We start from the raw sequence: 19,497 nt of genomic DNA, 5'->3' as shown, positions 1-19,497 counted from the left end.
ATTCTTTGTGACCTTGCATGCCTGAAAATGCCTTTATTCTACCCCCTCACTTACTTTATAATTTGGCTGTGTATAAAATTCTAGGTCAGAAATAATTTTCCCCCAGATATTTGAAGGCATCATTTCCATTGTCTTCTAGTTTCCTGTGTTCAAATATGAAGTTTATTGCCATTCTGATTCCCAGTGCTTTGTGTGTGAGCTGCTTTTCCTCTTGGGAAGTCTTCACTCTTTATCCCTGATATTCTGAAATTTATATAGTGGTATTCTTCACTGTATATTTTTTATAGTTTTCGTCATATCAGATATGGGGTGGTCTCTTTCAATCTAAAAACTCATTTCTTCAGATTTGGAAAAATCTTTGTCATTTCTTTGCCATTTTTTAGCTATTACTCTTTGGATATGTTGGGCCTCCTAGATTATTCCTGAATTTTCTTATTTTTCCCTCTCCTATTTTCCATTTTTGTCTCCTATTTTCTGGGAAATTTCATCAACTATCTTCTAACACTTCTATTGAGCTTTTTACTTCTACCATCCATTTTTTAAATTCCTAGATTTTCCTTGTTTTCTGACTATTCCATATTTTAAAACTTTTTGTTAGGGAAAATGCCAACATTTGCAAAAAGAAACAGAAAGAATATAGTGACACCCCATATACCCTTCTCTCTGCTTCAGCATTTATTGACTTATGGTCAATTTTTTTTATCTATGTTCTCCTTCTTCCCCACTATTTTGATTTGCTAAAGTGCTGGAATGCAATATACCAGTTGCATTTTCAATGGGGATTTATTAGGTTGCCAATTTACAGTTCTAGGGCCATGAAAATGTCCAAATTAAGGCATCAAGAGGTAGATACCTTCTCTGAGAAAAGACCAATGGCATCCGGGATTTCTCTTTCACATGGGAAGGCACATGGTGACATCTGCTGGTCCTTCTTCTCCTGGGTTCTGGTTTCAAAATGGCTCTCTCCAAAATGTCTCTGGGTTTCTGTCTCTCTTAGCTTCTCCTGTGGGTCCTTCTTGCTTCTCCCATGGTGTTTTCTTTCTAAGCTCTCTCTCCATGACCTCTCTTGGAGGACTCCAGTAAAGGATTAAAACCCACCTTGAATTGGGTAGGTCACATCTCTACGGAAACAACCTAATCAAAAGTTCCCACCCATGATGGGTCTGCCCCCACAAGATTCGATTAAAAGAACATAGGCGAGATAGATTCGTTAGCTTACTCCTTTCTGCCCGTGGACGCTGCTGAGGAAACATCGTTGAATTCTTTCCTCCCACTGCCGTCATGTCTAAGTCAGAGTCTCCTAAAGAGCCTGAACAGCTGCGGAAACTTTTCATCGGGTGGCTAAGCTTTGAAACAACTGATGAAAGTCTGAGGAGCCATTTTGAGCAATGGGGAACGCTCACGGACTGTGTGGTAATGAGAGATCCAAACACCAAACGCTCCAGAGGCTTTGGGTTTGTCACGTACTCTACTGTGGAGGAGGTGGATGCAGCCATGAATGCAAGGCCACATAAGGTGGATGGAAGAGTTGTGGAACCAAAGAGGGCTGTCTCAAGAGAAGACTCTCAAAGACCAGGTGCCCACTTAACTGTGAAAAAGATCTTTGTTGGTGGCATTAAAGAAGACACTGAAGAACATCACCTAAGAGATTATTTTGAGCAGTATAGGAAGATTGAAGTAATTGAAATCATGACTGACCGAGGCAGTGGCAAGAAGAGAGGCTTTGCTTTTGTAACCTTTGACGACCATGACTCTGTGGATAAGATTGTCATTCAGAAATACCATACTGTGAATGGCCACAACTGTGAAGTAAGAAAAGCCCTGTCTAAACAAGAGATGGCCAGTGCTTCATCCAGCCAAAGAGGTCGAAGTGGTTCTGGAAACTTCGGTGGTGGTCGCGGAGGTGGTTTTGGTGGGAATGACAACTTTGGTCAAGGAGGAAACTTCAGTGGTCGTGGTGGCTTTGGTGGCAGCCAAGATGGTGGTAGATATGGTAGCAGTGGGGATGGCTATAATGGATTTGGTAATGATGGAAGCAATTTTGGAGGTGGCGGAAGCTACAATGATTTTGGCAGTTACAACAATCAGTCTTCAAATTTTGGACCCATGAAGGGAGGAAACTTTGGAGGCAGAAGCTCTGGCCCTTATGGTGGTGGAGGCCAATACTTTGCCAAACCATGAAACCAAGGTGGCTGTGGCGGTTCCAGCAGCAGCAGTAGATATGGCAGTGGCAGAAGGTTTTAATTACTGCCTGGAAACAAAGCTTAGCAGGAGAGGAGAGCCAGAGAAGTGACAGGGAAGCTACAGGTTACAACAGATTTGTGAACTCAGCCAAGCACAGTGGTGGCAGGGCCTAGCTGCTACAAAGAAGACATGTTTTAGACAATACTCATGTGTATGGGCAAAAAAAAAAACACGAGGACTGTATTTGTGACTAATTGTATAACAGGTTATTTTAGTTTCTGTTCTGTGGAAAGTGTAAAGCATTCCAACAAAGGGTTTTAATATAGATTTTTTTTTTGCACCCATGCTGTTGATTGCTAAATGTAATAGTCTGATCATGACGCTGAATAAATGTGTCTTTTTTTTAAAAAAAAAAAAAAAAAAAAACATAGGCTTCTCTGGGATACATAATAGATTCAAACCAGAACACCCACCTTTGTTATTTCAAAGCAAACCCCAGACACTGTATAATTTTTTCCTGTAAATATTTCAGCATTTATCTCTAAAAGATAAAGACTTTTAAAAGAAATAATACCACCCTATCATTATACCTTTAAAATTAACATTAAAATATCCAGTCAGTGTTCAAATTTCTAGTTGTCCCTAATGTTATAATTCATTCTCTTTTCAGTTTGTTTGAATCAGGATCCAAATAAGGTCTATACTTTGCAATTGCTTGATGTCTCTTAAGTCTTTATTTTTTTTTTTTTTTAATCATCATTTTATTGAGATATATTCACATACCACGCAGTCATACAAAACAAATTGTACTTTCGATTGTTTACAGTACCATTACATAGTTGTACATTCATCACCTAAATCAATCCCTGACACCTTCATTAGCACACACACAAAAATAACAAGAATAATAATTAGAGTGAAAAAGAGCAATTGAAGTAAAAAAGAACACTGGGTACCTTTGTCTGTTTGTTTCCTTCCCCTACTTTTCTACACATCCATCCATAAACTAGACAAAGTGGAGTTTGGTCCTTTTGGCTTTCCCAATCCCATTGTCACCCCTCATAAGCTACATTTTTATACAACTGTCTTCGAGATTCATGGGTTCTGGGTTGTAGTTTGATAGTTTCAGGTATCCACCACCAGCCACCCCAATTCTTTAGAACCTAAAAAGGGTTGTCTAAAGTGTGCGTAAGAGTGCCCACCAGAGTGATCTCTCGGCTCGTTTTGGAATCTCTCTGCCACTGAAGCTTATTTCATTTCCTTTCACATCCCCCTTTTGGTCAAGATGTTCTCCGTCCCACGATGCCGGGTCTACATTCCTCCCCGGGAGTCATATTCTACGTTGCCAGGGAGATTCACTCCCCTGGGTGTCTGATCCCACGTAGGGGGGAGGGCAGTGATGTCACCTTTCAAGTTGGCTTAGCCAGAGAGAGAGGGCCACATCTGAGCAACAAAGAGGCATTCAGGAGGAGACTCTTAGGCACAAATATAGGGAGGCCTAGCCTCTCCTTTGCAGCAACCGTCTTCCCAAGGGTAAAACTTATGGTAGAGGGCTCAACCCATCAAACCACCAGTCCCCTATGTCTGTGGTCATGTTAGCAACCATGGAGGTGGGGTAGGCGAATACCCCTGCATTCTCCACAGGCTCCTCAAGGGGGCACTACATCTTTTTTTTTTTTTTCCTTGTTTTTCTTTTTTTTTTTTTTTTAACTTTCCCTTCTTTTTTTTAAATCAACTGTATGAAAAAAAAGTTAAAAAGAAAACAAACATACAATAAAAGAACATTTCAAAGAGACCATAACAAGGGAGTAAGAAAAAGACAACTAACCTAAGATAACTGCTTAACTTCCAACATGTTCCTACTTTACCCCAAGAAAGTTACATAATATAGCAACATTTCTGTGAACTTGTTCCTACTATATCCATCAGAAATTAACAGACCATAGTCATTTCTGTGCATCCCCAGAACGTTAAATAGCTTATCTGTTCTTCTTGGATTATTGTTCCCCCTTCCTTAATTGCTCTCTACTGCTAGTTCCCCTACATTCTACATTATAAACCATTTGTTTTACATTTTTCAAAGTTCACATTAGTGGTAGCATATAATATTTCTCTTTTTGTGCCTGGCTTATTTCGCTCAGCATTATGTCTTCAAGGGTCATCCATGTTGTCATATGTTTCACCAGATCGTTCCTTCTTACTGCCACGTAGTATTCCATCGTGTGTATATACCACATTTTTTTTTTAATCATCATTTTATTGAGATATATTCTTAAGTCTTTTAATCTTTAAACTCTGTTGCTATTTCTTTTCTTTTTTATTTTGTAATTTATTTGTTGAAGATAACCTTACTACAGTCCCTCCCTCCTCCCCCTTTTAAAGCTTCTTGTTCTTGTTTCATGGATTCCTATCTTCTTTCCTTTCTCAGAGGATATAAATTACAAGGTTGGGTTTTGTTTTAAGTTTTCTTCTGTTTCTTACATTGTTTCCCTTTATTCCTTTTTTCTGTTTATTTTCATATGTTTTTCATGTTAGAGCCTTTCCTCAATTGTCTGGGGGTCTTTGCTGTCCGTTCCTTATTTAAGAGTGAGGTACTAAAATACTGGTTGAAAAGGGTTCCTGTGGCACGAAATTGCTTATTTCTCATTGGCTTCCTTCCCTTAGGCTTAGATTGCAGGTTTCTCTGATCTGTTATGTTAACCACTTACTCATCTTATTGTTACTGCTTCTTCTCCTGTTCTTTGTCCTTGTGAGTTTATGCATAATTTTCCCATTATTGTCATTTCAGTGGAGTTTTGGAAGAAAGGAGAGAGTACAACATCCATGTTTAACCAGAAGTTGGTTTTCCCATTTTAAAGTTCATATTAATACTATAAGTGGAGTCAACATGAAGTCAGTGACATTAGGCTGAGTTTATGGGGCTTTTGTCCTACTAAAGTGGTCTTTGGCCTTCAAAGGTTTTGTAAACGGTTGCTTAAAACAGTTTCCTAATACACAATCTTAGAAACATAAACAGTATTTCTTCTTGCTCACTCTCATGTTCTAGTCAAGGAGGATTTAAATCTAATAACTTCTAAATAAGAAAAATTATTTCACAGCAGTGTTGTTGCTTTGCCAGCATGAGTCAGTATTAACCAATTCTATTTTAGGGACTAGCGTTTAACTACCAATATAAAACATGCTTTCTTCTGAACCAGTGTATACTAATCAAAATTCCTGAGTATAGGTTGATTTATATTTGTCACTAGGTCTTTACAAAAGCAAAAGAAACCAGATTAGAATTTTTACACAATCCTATTTCAGACAAAATGAAGGAATTCTTTAGTGAGTGAATTTGGCTGCTCATTTTCAACTAAACAAAGCCCTCATCAATGTTACAGGGAAAAGCTGAAAAGAAAACTATCTCATAAGATAATCATAATCGAATCATCTTGTTCTGGCCCCTTATTTTCTAAAGTAGTAAATAGGAAGTCCTTGAGAAATTAAATTATTTCGCCAAGGTAATTTACCTAGTTATTAGCATAGCCACTAAATTATAGTTCTTCACTCCCAAATAATTGTTCTTTTCATTGTGAGTATATTTTTGCTAGCTTCCTGAGCAGAGGAGTGATTTTAAAATGGTAAACTTCGTAAGTTTTATATAGTTATTGAAAGAGGTAGAAATTTAGAATCCAGCTTTAAGGTTATAGGAACCTAATCCAAGAATGTCTGGGTAGCAGTGGAAAAAGGGCAGATCTGGACTAGACTGGAACAGAATGATTGGCAAGCCTAAGTGATAAACTTCATTCGTGTAAATAATAGAAAGGGCCTGTTTGATATAATAAGGGAGACATCAGAGTTGCAGTGATAGAAGATAATGAAATCAGAAGCTGATAATGAATTGTATGCCTCAACTGGGCAAGCCAGTTGAAGGACAAAGCTGCAAAGACATCATTTTCAGTTAGTGGCACCAAAATTTCCCAGTTGGGTTTAGAAAACTGATAGAATAGGAAAAATAGGATATTTTTTTTTGTAGCTACTTTGTGTTTTTTGACCATTTGTATATCCTCTTTGAAGAAATGTCTATTCAGGTCTTTTGCCTGTTTTTTGCTTGGGTTGTTTGTTTATAATGTTGAGTTATAGGATTTCTTCATATATTCTGGATGTTAAACCCTTATCAGATATGTGTTTTCTAAATATTTTCTTCCATTGAGTAAGTTGTCTTTTTACTTTTATGGTAAAGTCCTATGATGTACAGAGTTTTTAATTTTGATGAAGTCCCATTTATCTATTTTGTTGTTGTTGTTGCTTGTGCTTTGGGTGTAAAGTCGAAGAAACCATTCCCTGACACAAGATCCTGAAGATGCTTCCCTACATTGTCTTATAGGAATTTTATAGTCCTGATTCTTATATTTAGGTCCTTGATCCATTTTTGAATTAATTTTTGTATATGGTATGAGGTAGAGGTCCCTGTTAATTCTTTTGCATATGAGTATCCAGTTCTCCCAGCACAATTTGTTGATGAGACTATTCTTTCCCAATTGAGTGGACTTGGCAGCCTTGTCAAAAATCAATTGGCCATAGATGTGAGGGTCTATTTCTGAACTCTCAGTTCCATTCCATTGATCTATATATCTGTCATGTGCCAGTACCTTGCTGTTTTGATCCTGGTGCTACTTTTTGATATAACAATGATAGCTACAATTAAATTGAATAGATCTTACATACCAAGCTCTGAGATGTACAAACCTTATCTCTAATGGGCGCATGATCTTCACAGGTACAGTGATGTCATCCTTATTTTATAGATGAGAGGTAATGGAGGCTCAACGATTTTGAATAAGTAACTTTTTTGAAAATTGGAATATAGGTGTCAAAAAGAATTCATCTTTGAAAACTATTGTAATGTAGCCATATGTGTAATGTTTTACAGTTCGAGATCGTGTACGGACAAAAATGGAACGTGATATCTTAGTAGAAGTTAATCATCCTTTTATTGTCAAGTTGCATTATGGTAAGTTATGAGCCACTTTTCACCTCATCCCTCACTCCCTGCTTGCATTCAGGTATACCAAAATATATAAATATTTATTTGTTTATATCTATGTGTTTAGCAGACACATATATAAAGTCATGGAAATTGAAGCATTACTTCTTAGGCAAACTTTTGAAGGTTTTATTGCATTGGCTTGTGTTGCTTTTAAACATTATAAAGTTAGTTTCTCAGTGGTAGCCTTAGGAACAGGTAATAATAATGGTTGCCTTTTTATTAATAATAGTGGACCAGCATTGTATAGTCCATACATGTTAGCCCAACTTAAAAGAAAGAAAGCTTCCTAGCTGGAATGAAGGATCCTGAAACTGTTTTCACCTTTCTTTTCCCCAAAGCCTTGTGCTTTTTCTCAGTGGGTAAAGGTGTGATGATTCTTATTATGTGCAATTAAATCTAACCAACCCTCACTTTTTCTGTGGTCAGTGCATGGTTTTTGTATTTTATTTCATGGTCAAGTAAGCCTTTTTCTGTTGGGAGTTTTTCTTATTGATCACATGTTTTGGAACTATTGTATTCCTGAGAGACTTTTGTCTAAAGAAAATCTAAACAGATGTTCTAATGGTTCCATAATAAGAAACACTGCATTTAACATTTCCACATGGAAACTAAGAGAAATCAGTGGTTCTCTTCTAAATAAAAATCAGTTTTTATCTACAATATAATCATTAATTTGCTAAAGGTTATATTAATTTGTGAATGAGTTAATGTAAATATAAAAAATGAACCAAGATGGATTAAATGGAAATTTTCATTTCTTCATTCAGCTTTTCAAACTGAAGGGAAGCTGTATCTTATTTTGGATTTTCTCAGGGGAGGAGATTTGTTTACACGCTTATCCAAAGAGGTATATAATTAATCTCTATTTTTATCTGTTTATACACATCCTGTTCCAACTAAAGCTTTGTTATATTTCAATATTATGCCTATTGTATTTTCTCTAGTGGCACAAGATTCTTACATCAATGAATCAGAGCAAGAAAACAGTTCTTTTCCTAACTTTTGAATTTATTCTGGAAGTAGGACGTTAAATTGACAAACGGTCTTTGTCGTAACCCTGCTTCTTTTAGTTATAATTCAAAAACAATAATTATCAACAAGGTATCCTTAAACAATTTGTAATGGGAATTCAACATATATTTTAAAGATCACTTTTCATTTCTAAAATGCTCCTTGGTGGGACAACAGTGGCACAACTGGAATATAGTTATTGCTTAACAAAATGTAAAATTATTTCCTCCACAGTGCATTTATTAAGTGATTAGTTGACTGATTAGATCATTTTTGCAAATTCCTTTCCTAAGTAAATGGTGGCTAAAACTTTAAGTGTAATGAGCATATTTGTATTTTTTAGATGTTTAAATTCTAAGGTGGAACTTTAAATAAAAATAACAGACACAAAAAGAAAATCAAGACAAAAATTATTCTTTTATTTTAGGTGATGTTCACAGAAGAAGATGTCAAATTCTACTTGGCTGAACTTGCACTTGCTTTAGATCATCTTCATAGCCTGGGAATAATCTATAGAGACTTAAAACCAGAAAAGTAAGGAATTGTGCTGCTAAGTTGAATACAATGTAGTATTATTTAGGAGATAATAAAATAATTTAATAGAAGCCCCACAAGTATTGGATTAGAGTGCCTGTGTTTCATACCTATGCTAACACGATGTATTCTCAGACTTTTCTAATCTCTGTTAATTGAAAGATGTTATCTTGCATTAATTTTTTATTTTTAATGAAGTTGAAATCTTTGTTCATATGTTTATTGGCAGTTTGTATTTTTGTGTGAAATCTCTTCATGGTCTTTGCCTATTTTTCTCTTGAGATGTTACTTTTTCTCATTGATTTGTAAAAGATCTTTACAAATTAAGATTTTTAACCATTTGATTGTCATTGCAAATATATTTTCCAGTTTGTCTTTTAATTTTAAATTTGTTATTTTAACCTACACAATTATTTTTTTTTCAGTGAGAAATTTCCTTATGATTTCTTCTGTAACTTTTACTCTTAGAAAGGCTTTCCGAACCCCATCATCAGATATTTTTCTTTTAATATTATAGTTTCATTTTTTAACTTTTAACTACATCAGAAATTTTTTGGTATGAGAGACTGTGTAGAGTTAACCCTTTCCCCAAAACACTATTTATTGAAAGTTTTCTTCTTCACATAATTCCAAATTTTAAGAGCAAACTGCACAAATATCCCATAACTCTTAAAGTAGCAGTTATTAAGAAGCTGATATTATTTAAATTGCACACACTTCTGTGTTTCAATTTGCCTATGTGTATTATCTACCAGTTGGAGTAAGAAAGCTTTTTTCTTTTTTAAGTATAAAAAGAGCCTTGCTCTATCAAAAAAATTTAATAACTTTGTATATCAAAAAATATTATACATTATGTGATGTATAATTCACATACCATATCATTCATCTATTCAAAGTGTACAATTCAGTGGTTTTTAGTATATTCACAGAGTTCTGCAACCGACATCTTTATCAAAAATTTTGCATGTTGCTTACTTTAAAATGTTACATGCAAAAGTTAAAACTATAATTGCAATAGGAAATAGAGAAATGCTGCTTTGGAATCTTGATGAGGGATCATTTAGAAATTGTTTTGCTTTCATGTTTTATGTTTGTTTTCTGTATATTTTGTTTTCAGGTAAGTTTTATATGGTTCTATTTTTATTCCCCAAATAATTACTCAGTTTCTCTCATTTTCCCAACTTCTAATTATCATGACATAAAATATAATTCCTGGTGAGAATAAATATTCAATATATCGTCTTTACAAGAAAAAAATTGCCATAAACATAAGATTAAATATTCGTAAGAAAAATATGTTAGTGTTTTATATCACTTGATTAAACATATTTGTTATAGACCATTGTATTAGCACTGGTCATAATATCATGTATAAAGCATGGGTTGAATAACATCAAATGGAGGTAAGATCGCTTATAGTGAGATTGTTCACATAAGTATCTACATGATTCTGTTAACTTGAAATAATATTTAATTGGACTTGGGAAAATTTAAAAGTTTTAGACCAAATGTTTTATGGACTGTAAGGGGTTTTCCAGATTCTTTTAAACTAGAACTCTGTTATAAGAAATATTGCTAAAAATAAGTGTTGAAAGGGAACCTTGCTTTTTGAAAGTAATACAGTTGACTTTTTCTTTCAAATATAAAGTGTGAACATGGTTATCTTAAAAGAATATAGATGCTGTAGAAGGCATAAGTAATGCCCTTTTAGCCGTATTTTCTTTGTTCTTTTTTTCCTCTCAAAAGTATAAAGAATGATTTAAAGTTTGTTTTGTTTTGTTTTAAAACTGTCTTTCTTGTATTTATTAGACAGTGGACTAAAATACCTAGCAAGAAATAAAATTGTTGGCCTACAGCTTGGTACTTACTTCTTTCTATGGCTCCTAAATTAATGGCATTACTCTCCACTCAAATAGCTGCTCAAGCCAGAAACCTGAGTGCCTGTCTCCGTTAGTTCTCCTTTATCATGACCCATATCTAAGAGCTCACTAAATGTCTTTTATTTTTCTCTCTAAATTGTTTTCTAAATTCGTAGGTGTGATTACCTCTATTCCTGCATGCATGTAAACCTTGTGTGATGTCCTTTGTCCTTGGGAAGAAATGCAAACTATTTGGAATGCCTTATGAGGCCCTTTGCAGACTAACCCCAACCTACCTGAGGAACCTCGCCCATTTGTTCAACAAACGTTTCTTATTTATATTCCACAAGACACTGGGCTACAAAAGTGAATAAGGTCACAACCATCTAGGAGCTCATTGTTGACTGAGAAAGAGAGAAAACACTAGAGAATGTATACAGAGAATGGATGGGTCAGTGAAAGAAAAGGAGTGAAGGATGGTACGGAAGGTGATATTTTGATGAGAAGTGAATTGTGTAGGCCATGTCAGAAGAAAAGAAAATCTAGGAAAGAATGACTGAGTCACATGCCTTAAAAATGACCAAGAGAATGAAAACTCCAGTCGATTTGACTTAATTGTGTGGACCCTCTCTCTATGGTGAGCAAGCACTAGGTAGTTAAACTAGGCCGTTTAACTAGGCCACCTCTTCGGAAAGACATTAGAAAGTGCAGCTTGGAAGAATATACGTTTTGGAGTTCTTTTCCTAATAGTTTATAGGTGCCTCTGGCACATTAATACAAGTTTATGGCTTTGCCTTTGGGATTTTGTTATATGTGTATGTATATATATATACAAAAAATAAGTATTTTCCTCTTTTACCTTTGCCTTCTTATTCACAACTTCAAGTGATATTTTAGAATGAATGTGTGGTGGTCTGATACTTAAGGATGTATCTATTTAGCGGCTTTAAAAGGTTTTCTGACTTTCTCTTTCAGCATACTTCTCGATGAAGAAGGTCACATCAAGTTAACAGGTAAAAATCCTCATTTTATTAAAAGTATTCTTTCCTACCCTATATCATTTCCTTTAAGGTTGATTATGGAACAAATATTGAGTAATGCATTATTCGTACTAAAAACTTGGAATTTTAAAATAATGTAAATGTTGGAACTCGAAGTTTAAAATTTTCATGTGCAAATTACTGTAGAATATTTAATGAATTTGATATGTATTTTGGCAGATTTTGGCCTAAGTAAAGAGTCTATTGACCATGAAAAGAAGGCGTATTCTTTTTGTGGAACTGTGGAATATATGGCTCCAGAAGTAGTTAATCGTCGAGGTCATACTCAAAGTGCCGATTGGTGGTCTTTTGGTGTGTTAATGGTAAGGTTTTGGGTTGTTTAGTTTAGTTTTGTTTGTTATATGAGGATCAGCAGTGAATGTTATGAGAGAGAACTGGTGTTTATATTTTCTGTATTTTGTAGAATATGTAATAACTAACCAAGAAAAATTATCACATGCAGTGTGGAAGGAGCACATCACTTGCTTCCATCTCTTCTTAATTTGAAAAGGCACAAATGTATTACCCTATATTTTCTGCAAATAGTAACAATTAACAAGATTTACTCTATGGGAAAACCTGGTTCAGAAATCTATTAATAAGTGACTCTTAAAAATAAAATAAGTTCATATGAAATTGGCATATCTGTAAAATTTTTCACACACGTATACTTTTAAATTGCCATTTAAAATATGATTAATTTCTGCAAAAGAACTATAGCTTGGTTGTCTTTTAAGAATCATCAAGAATTTCAGTAATGAGTGGTAGAAATATAAATCACTTGTTTGTTTTATTATGTAGCATTTTTAGAAGATTTAGTTGTAATTAACGTGAGGCCTTGTGATTTTATACTTAGTGGCTAATACCATTGATGATTTTACTTTTTTATAGTTTGAAATGCTCACTGGTACACTACCTTTCCAAGGGAAAGATCGAAAAGAAACAATGACTATGATTCTTAAGTAAGTACTCCCTAATGTGTGTGTATATTTTGATGAGGTTTAAAAATAAATGCCTCGGGAGGCGGGGCAAGATGGCAGACTGGTGAGCTGTAGGTTTTAGTTACTCCTCCAGGAAAGTGGGTAAAAAGCCAGGAACTGCGTGGACTGGACACCACAGAGCAATCTGTCTTTGGGCATACTTCATACAACACTCATGAAAATGTCGAACTGCTGAGATCAGCGAAATCTGTAAGTTTTTGCAGCCAGGGGACCCGCGCCCCTCCCTGCCAGGCTCGGTCCCGTGGGAGGAAGGGCTGTCAGCTCCGGGAAGGAGAAGGGAGAACTGCAGTGGCTGCTCTTATCGGAAACTCATTCTACTGATCCAGATTCCAACCATAGATAGACTGAGACCAAACACCGGAGAATCTGAGAGCTGCCAGCCCAGCAGAGAGGAGACAGGCATAGAAAAAAAAAAATAAAAATAACACGAAAAACTCCAAAATAAAAGCAGAGGATTTTTGGAGTTCTGGTGAACACAGAAAGGGGAAGGGCGGAGCTCAGGCCTTGAGGCGCATATGCAAATCCCGAAGAAAAGCTGATCTCTCTGCCCTGTGGACCTTTCCTTAATGGCCCTGGTTGCTGTGTCTATTAGCATTTCAATAACCCATTAGATCTCTGAGGAGGGCCCTTTTTTTTTTTTTTTTTTTTTTTAAATCCTTTTTACTTTTTCTAAAACAATTACTCTAAGAAGCCCAATACAGAAAGATTCAAAGAATTGCAATTTGGGCACGTCAAGTCAAGAGCAGAACTAAGAGAGCTCTGAGACAAAAGGCAATAATCCAGTGGCTGGGAAAATTCACTAAACACCACAACTTCCCAAGAAAAGGGGGGTGTCCGCTCACAGCCACCATCCTGGTGGACAGGAAACACTCCTGCCCATCGCCAGCCCCATAGCCCAGAGCTGCCCCAGACAACCCAGTGTGACGGAAGTGCTTCAAATAACAGGCACACACCACAATACTGGGCGTGGACATTAGCCTTCCCTGCAACCTCAGCTGATTGTCCCAGAGCTGGGAAGGTGGAGCAGTGTGAATTAACAAAGCCCCATTCAGCCATCATTTGAGCAGACTGGGAGCCTCCCTACACAGCCCAGCAGCCCAGAACTGCCCTGGGGGGACGGCACTCACCTGTGACAAAGCACAGTCATCCCTCAACAGAGGACCCGGGGTGCACAGCCTGGAAGAGGGGCCCACTTGCAAGTCTCAGGAGCCATACGCCAATACCAAAGACTTGTGGGTCAGTGGCAGAGACAAACTGTGGCAGGACTGAACTGAAGGATTAGACTATTGCAGCAGCGTTAAAACTCTAGGATCATCAGGGAGATTTGATTGTTAGGGCCACCCCCCCTCCCCGACTGCCCAGAAACACGCCCCACATACAGGGCAGGCAACACCAACTACACACGCAAGCTTGGTACACCAATTGGGCCCCACAAGACTCACTCCCCCACTCACCAAAAAGGCTAAGCAGGGGAGAACTGGCTTGTGGAGAACAGGTGGCTCGTGGACGCCACCTGCTGGTTAGTTAGAGAAAGTGTACTCCACGAAGCTGTAGATCTGATAAATTAGAGATAAGGACTTCAATTGGTCTACAAACACTAAAAGAACCCTATCAAGTTCAGCAAATGCCACGAGGCCAAAAACAACAGAAAATTATAAAGCATATGAAAAAAACAGACGATATGGATAACCCAAGCCCAAGCACCCAAATCAAAAGACCAGAAGAGACACAGCACATAGAGCAGCTACTCAAAGAACTAAAGATGAACAATGAGACCATAGTACGGGATATGAAGGAAATCAAGAAGACTCTAGAAGAGCATAAAGAAGACATTGCAAGACTAAATAAAAAAATGGATGATCTTATGGAAATTAAAGAAACTGTTGACCAAATTAAAAAGATTCTGGATACTCATAGTACAAGACTAGAGGAAGTTGAACAACGAATCAGTGACCTGGAAGATGACAGAATGGAAAATGAAAGCATAAAAGAAAGAATGGGGAAAAAAATTGAAAAAATCGAAATGGACCTCAGGGATATGATAGATGATATGAAACGTCCAAATATAAGACTCATTGGTGTCCCAGAAGGGGAAGAAAAGGGTAAAGGTCTAGGAAGAGTATTCAAAGAAATTGTTGGGGAAAACTTCCCAAATCTTCTAAACAACATAAATACACAAATCATAAATGCTCAGCGAACTCCAAATAGAATAAATCCAAATAAACCCACTCCGAGACATATACTGATCACACTGTCAAACACAGAAGAGAAGGAGCAAGTTCTGAAAGCAGCAAGAGAAAAGCAATTCACCACATACAAAGGAAACAGCATAAGACTAAGTAGTGACTACTCAGCAGCCACCATGGAGGCAAGAAGGCAGTGGCACGATATATTTAAAATTCTGAGTGAGAAAAATTTCCAGCCAAGAATAATTTATCCAGCAAAGCTCTCCTTCAAATTTGAGGGAGAGCTTAAATTTTTCACAGACAAACAAATGCTGAGAGAATTTGCTAACAAGAGACCTGCCCTACTGGAGATACTCAAGGGAGCCCTACAGACAGAGAAACAAAGACAGGACAGAGAGACTTGGAGAAAGGTTCAGTACTAAAGAGATTCGGTATGGGTACAATAAAGGATATTAATAGAGAGAGGGAAAAATATGGCAAACATAAACCAAAGGATAAGATGGCCGATTCAAGAAATGCCTTCACGGTTTTAACGTTGAATGTAAATGGATTAAACTCCCCAATTAAAAGATATAGATTCGCAGAATGGATCAAAAAAAATGAACCATCAATATGTTGCATACAAGAGACTCATCTTAGACACAGGGACACAAAGAAACTGAAAGTGAAAGGATGGAAAAAAATATTTCATGCAAGCTACAGCCAAAAGAAAGCAGGTGTAGCAATATTAATCTCAGATAAAATAGACTTCAAATGCAGGGATGTTTTGAGAGACAAAGAAGGCCACTACATACTAATAAAAGGGGCAATTCAGCAAGAAGAAATAACAATCGTAAATGTCTATGCACCCAACCAAGGTGCCACAAAATACATGAGAGAAACACTGGCAAAACTAAAGGAAGCAATTGATGTTTCCACAATAATTGTGGGAGACTTCAACACATCACTCTCTCCTATAGATAGATCAACCAGACAGAAGACCAATAAGGAAATTGAAAACCTAAACAATCTGATAAATGAATTAGATTTAACAGACATATACAGGACATTACGTCCCAAATCACCAGGATACACATACTTTTCTAGTGCTCATGGAACTTTCTCCAGAATAGATCATATGCTGGGACATAAAACAAGCCTCAATAAATTTAAAAAGATTGAAATTATTCAAAGCACATTCTCTGACCACAATGGAATACAATTAGAAGTCAATAACCATCAGAGACTTAGAAAATTCACAAATACCTGGAGGTTAAACAACACACTCCTAAACAATCAGTGGGTTAAAGAAGAAATAGCAAGAGAAATTGCTAATATATAGAGACGAATGAAAATGAGAACACAACATACCAAAACCTATGGGATGCAGCAAAAGCAGTGCTAAGGGGGAAATTTATAGCACTAAACGCATATATTAAAAAGGAAGAAAGAGCCAAAATCAAAGAACTAATGGATCAACTGAAGAAGCTAGAAAATGAACAGCAAACCAATCCTAAACCAAGTACAAGAAGAGAAATAACAAGGATTAAAGCAGAAATAAATGACATAGAGAACAAAAAAACAATAGAGAGGATAAATATCACCAAAAGTTGGTTCTTTGAGAAGATCAACAAGATTGACAAGCCCCTAGCTAGACTGACAAAATCAAAAAGAGAGAAGACCCATATAAACAAAATAATGAATGAAAAAGGTGACATAACTGCAGATCCTGAAGAAATTAAAAAAATTATAAGAGGATATTATGAACAACTGTATGGCAACAAACTGGATAATGTAGAAGAAATGGAAAATTTCCTGGAAACATATGAACAACCTAGACTGACCAGAGAAGAAATAGAAGACCTCAACCAACCCATCACAAGCAAAGAGATCCAATCAGTCATCAAAAATCTTCCCACAAATAAATGCCCAGGGCCAGATGGCTTCACAGGGGAATTCTACCAAACTTTCCAGAAAGAACTGACACCAATCTTACTCAAACTCTTTCAAAACATTGAAAAAAATGGAGCACTACCTAACTCATTTTATGAAGCTAACATCAATCTAATACCAAAACCAGGCAAAGATGCTACAAAAAAGGAAAACTACCGGCCAATCTCCTTAATGAATATAGATGCAAAAATCCTCAACAAAATACTTGCAAATCGAATCCAAAGACACATTAAAAAAATCATACACCATGACCAAGTGGGGTTCATTCCAGGCATGCAAGGATGGTTCAACATAAGAAAAACAATCAATGTATTACAACACATTAAAAACTCGAAAGGGAAAAATCAATTGATCATCTCAATAGATGCTGAAAAAGCATTTGACAAAATCCAACATCCCTTTTTGATAAAAACACTTCAAAAGGTAGGAATTGAAGGAAACTTCCTCAACATGATAAAGAGCATATATGAAAAACCCACAGCCAGCATAGTACTCAATGGTGAGAGACTGAAAGCCTTCCCTCTAAGATCAGGAACAAGACAAGGATGCCCGCTGTCACCACTGTTATTCAACATTGTGCTGGAAGTGCTAGCCAGGGCAATCCGGCAAGACAAAGAAATAAAAGGCATCCAAATTGGAAAAGAAGAAGTAAAACTGTCATTGTTTGCAGATGATATGATCTTATATCTAGAAAACCCTGAGAAATCAACGATACAGCTACTAGAGCTAATAAACAAATTTAGCAAAGTAGCGGGATACAAGATTAATGCACATAAGTCAGTAATGTTTCTATATGCTAGAAATGAACAAACTGAAGAGACACTCAAGAAAAAGATACCATTTTCAATAGCAACTAAAAAAATCAAGTACCTAGGAATAAACTTAACCAAAGATGTAAAAGACCTATACAAAGAAAACTACATAACTCTACTAAAAGAAATAGAAGGGGACCTTAAAAGATGGAAAAATATTCCATGTTCATGGATAGGAAGGCTAAATGTCATTAAGATGTCAATTCTACCCAAACTCATCTACAGATTCAATGCAATCCCAATCAAAATTCCAACAACCTACTTTGCAGACTTGGAAAAGCTAGTTATCAAATTTATTTGGAAAGGGAAGATGCCTCGAATTGCTAAAGACACCCTAAAAAAGAAAAACGAAGTGGGAGGACTTACACTCCCTGACTTTGAAGCTTATTATAAAGCCACAGTTGCCAAAACAGCATGGTACTGGCACAAAGACAGACATATAGATCAATGGAATCGAATTGAGAATTCAGAGATAGACCCTCAGATCTATGGCCGACTGATCTTTGATAAGGCCCCCAAAGTCACTGAACTGAGCCATAATGGTCTTTTCAACAAATGGGGCTGGGAGAGTTGGATATCCATATCCAAAAGAATGAAAGAGGACCCCTACCTCACCCCCTACACAAAAATTAACTCAAAATGGACCAAAGATCTCAATATAAAAGAAAGTACCGGAGAGGCGGGGCAAGATGGCAGACTGGTGAGCTGTATGTTTTAGTTACTCCTCCAGGAAAGTAGGTAAAAAGCCAGGAACTGCGTGGACTGGACACCACAGAGCAATCTGTCTTTGGGCATACTTCATACAACACTCATGAAAACGTGGAACTGCTGAGATCAGCGAAATCTGTAAGTTTTTGCGGCCAGGGGACCCGCGCCCCTCCCTGCCAGGCTCAGTCCCGGGGGAGGAGGGGCTGTCAGCTCCAGGAAGGAGAAGGGAGAATTGCGGTGGCTGCTCTCATCGGAAACTCATTCTACTGATTCAAACTCCAACCATAGATAGACTGAGGCCAGACACCAGAGACTCTGAGAGCAGCCAGCCCAGCAGAGAGGAGACGGGCATAGAAGGAAAACAACACGAGAAGCTCCAAAGTAAAAGCAGAGGATTTTTGGAGTTCTGGTGAACACAGAAAGGGGAAGGGCGGAGATCAGGCCTTGAGGCGCATATGCAAATCCCGAACCAAGGCTGATCTCTCTGCCCAGGGCACCTTTCCTTAATGGCCCTGGTTGCTTTGTCTATTAGCATTTCAATAACCCATTAGATCTCTGAGGAGGGCCGTCTTTTTTTTTTGTTTTTTTTTTTTTGTTTTTTTTTTTAAATCCTTTTTGCTTTTTCTAAAACAATTACTCTAAGAAGCTCAATACAGAAAGCTTCAAAGAATTGAAATTTGGGCACGTCAAGTCAAGAGCAGAAATAAGAGAGCTCTGAGACAAAAGGCAATAATCCAGTGGCTGAGAAAATTCACTAAACAACACAACTTCCCAAGAAAAGGGGGGGTGTCCGCTCACAGCCACCATCCTGGGGGACAGGAAACACTCCTGCCCATCGCCAGCCCCATAGCCCAGAGCTGCCCCAGACAACCCAGTGTGACGGAAGTGCTTCAAATAACAGGCACACACCACAAAACTGGGCGTGGACATTAGCCTTCCCTGCAACCTCAGCTGAATGTCCCAGAGCTGGGAAGGGGGAGCAGTGTGAATTAACAGAGCCCCATTCAGCCATCATTTGAGCAGACTGGAGCCTCCCAACACAGCCCAGCAGCCCAGAACTGCCCTGGGGGACGGCACTCACCTGTGACATAGCACAGTCATCCCTCAACAGAGGACCCGGGGTGCACAGCCTGGAAGAGGGGCCCACTTGCAAGTCTCAGGAGCCATACGCCAATACCAAAGACTTGTGGGTCAGTGGCAG

At 37.3% G+C, this 19,497-nt stretch overlaps 2 protein-coding genes across 2 annotated transcripts in view; both read left to right on the top strand.

Annotated features, from left to right (window-relative positions):
* Nucleotides 1–12,701, top strand: part of RPS6KA3 (ribosomal protein S6 kinase A3) — a 68,807-nt gene extending 56,106 nt beyond the window's left edge. Inside the window, exons 6-11 of the mRNA XM_037822118.1 lie at nucleotides 7,097–7,177; nucleotides 7,981–8,060; nucleotides 8,652–8,758; nucleotides 11,593–11,630; nucleotides 11,838–11,980; nucleotides 12,549–12,701. Of these exons, the coding sequence (XP_037678046.1) occupies nucleotides 7,097–7,177; nucleotides 7,981–8,060; nucleotides 8,652–8,758; nucleotides 11,593–11,630; nucleotides 11,838–11,980; nucleotides 12,549–12,623 (524 nt within the window). The 3' untranslated portion in view covers nucleotides 12,624–12,701. The remainder of the gene's footprint in view (nucleotides 1–7,096; nucleotides 7,178–7,980; nucleotides 8,061–8,651; nucleotides 8,759–11,592; nucleotides 11,631–11,837; nucleotides 11,981–12,548) is intronic.
* On the top strand, nucleotides 1,082–2,462 carry LOC119522736 (heterogeneous nuclear ribonucleoprotein A1-like). Its single transcript, XM_037821349.1, has one exon. It carries the CDS (start codon nucleotides 1,282–1,284, stop codon nucleotides 2,179–2,181), a length of 900 nt encoding a protein of 299 aa, XP_037677277.1. The 5' UTR covers nucleotides 1,082–1,281; the 3' UTR covers nucleotides 2,182–2,462.
* Nucleotides 12,702–19,497: the final 6,796 nt, after the last annotated feature.

This window comes from Choloepus didactylus, chromosome X (assembly GCF_015220235.1).
Source record: "Choloepus didactylus isolate mChoDid1 chromosome X, mChoDid1.pri, whole genome shotgun sequence".
NCBI lineage: Eukaryota > Metazoa > Chordata > Mammalia > Pilosa > Megalonychidae > Choloepus > Choloepus didactylus.
This window is presented reverse-complemented; position numbering and strand designations above follow the sequence as displayed.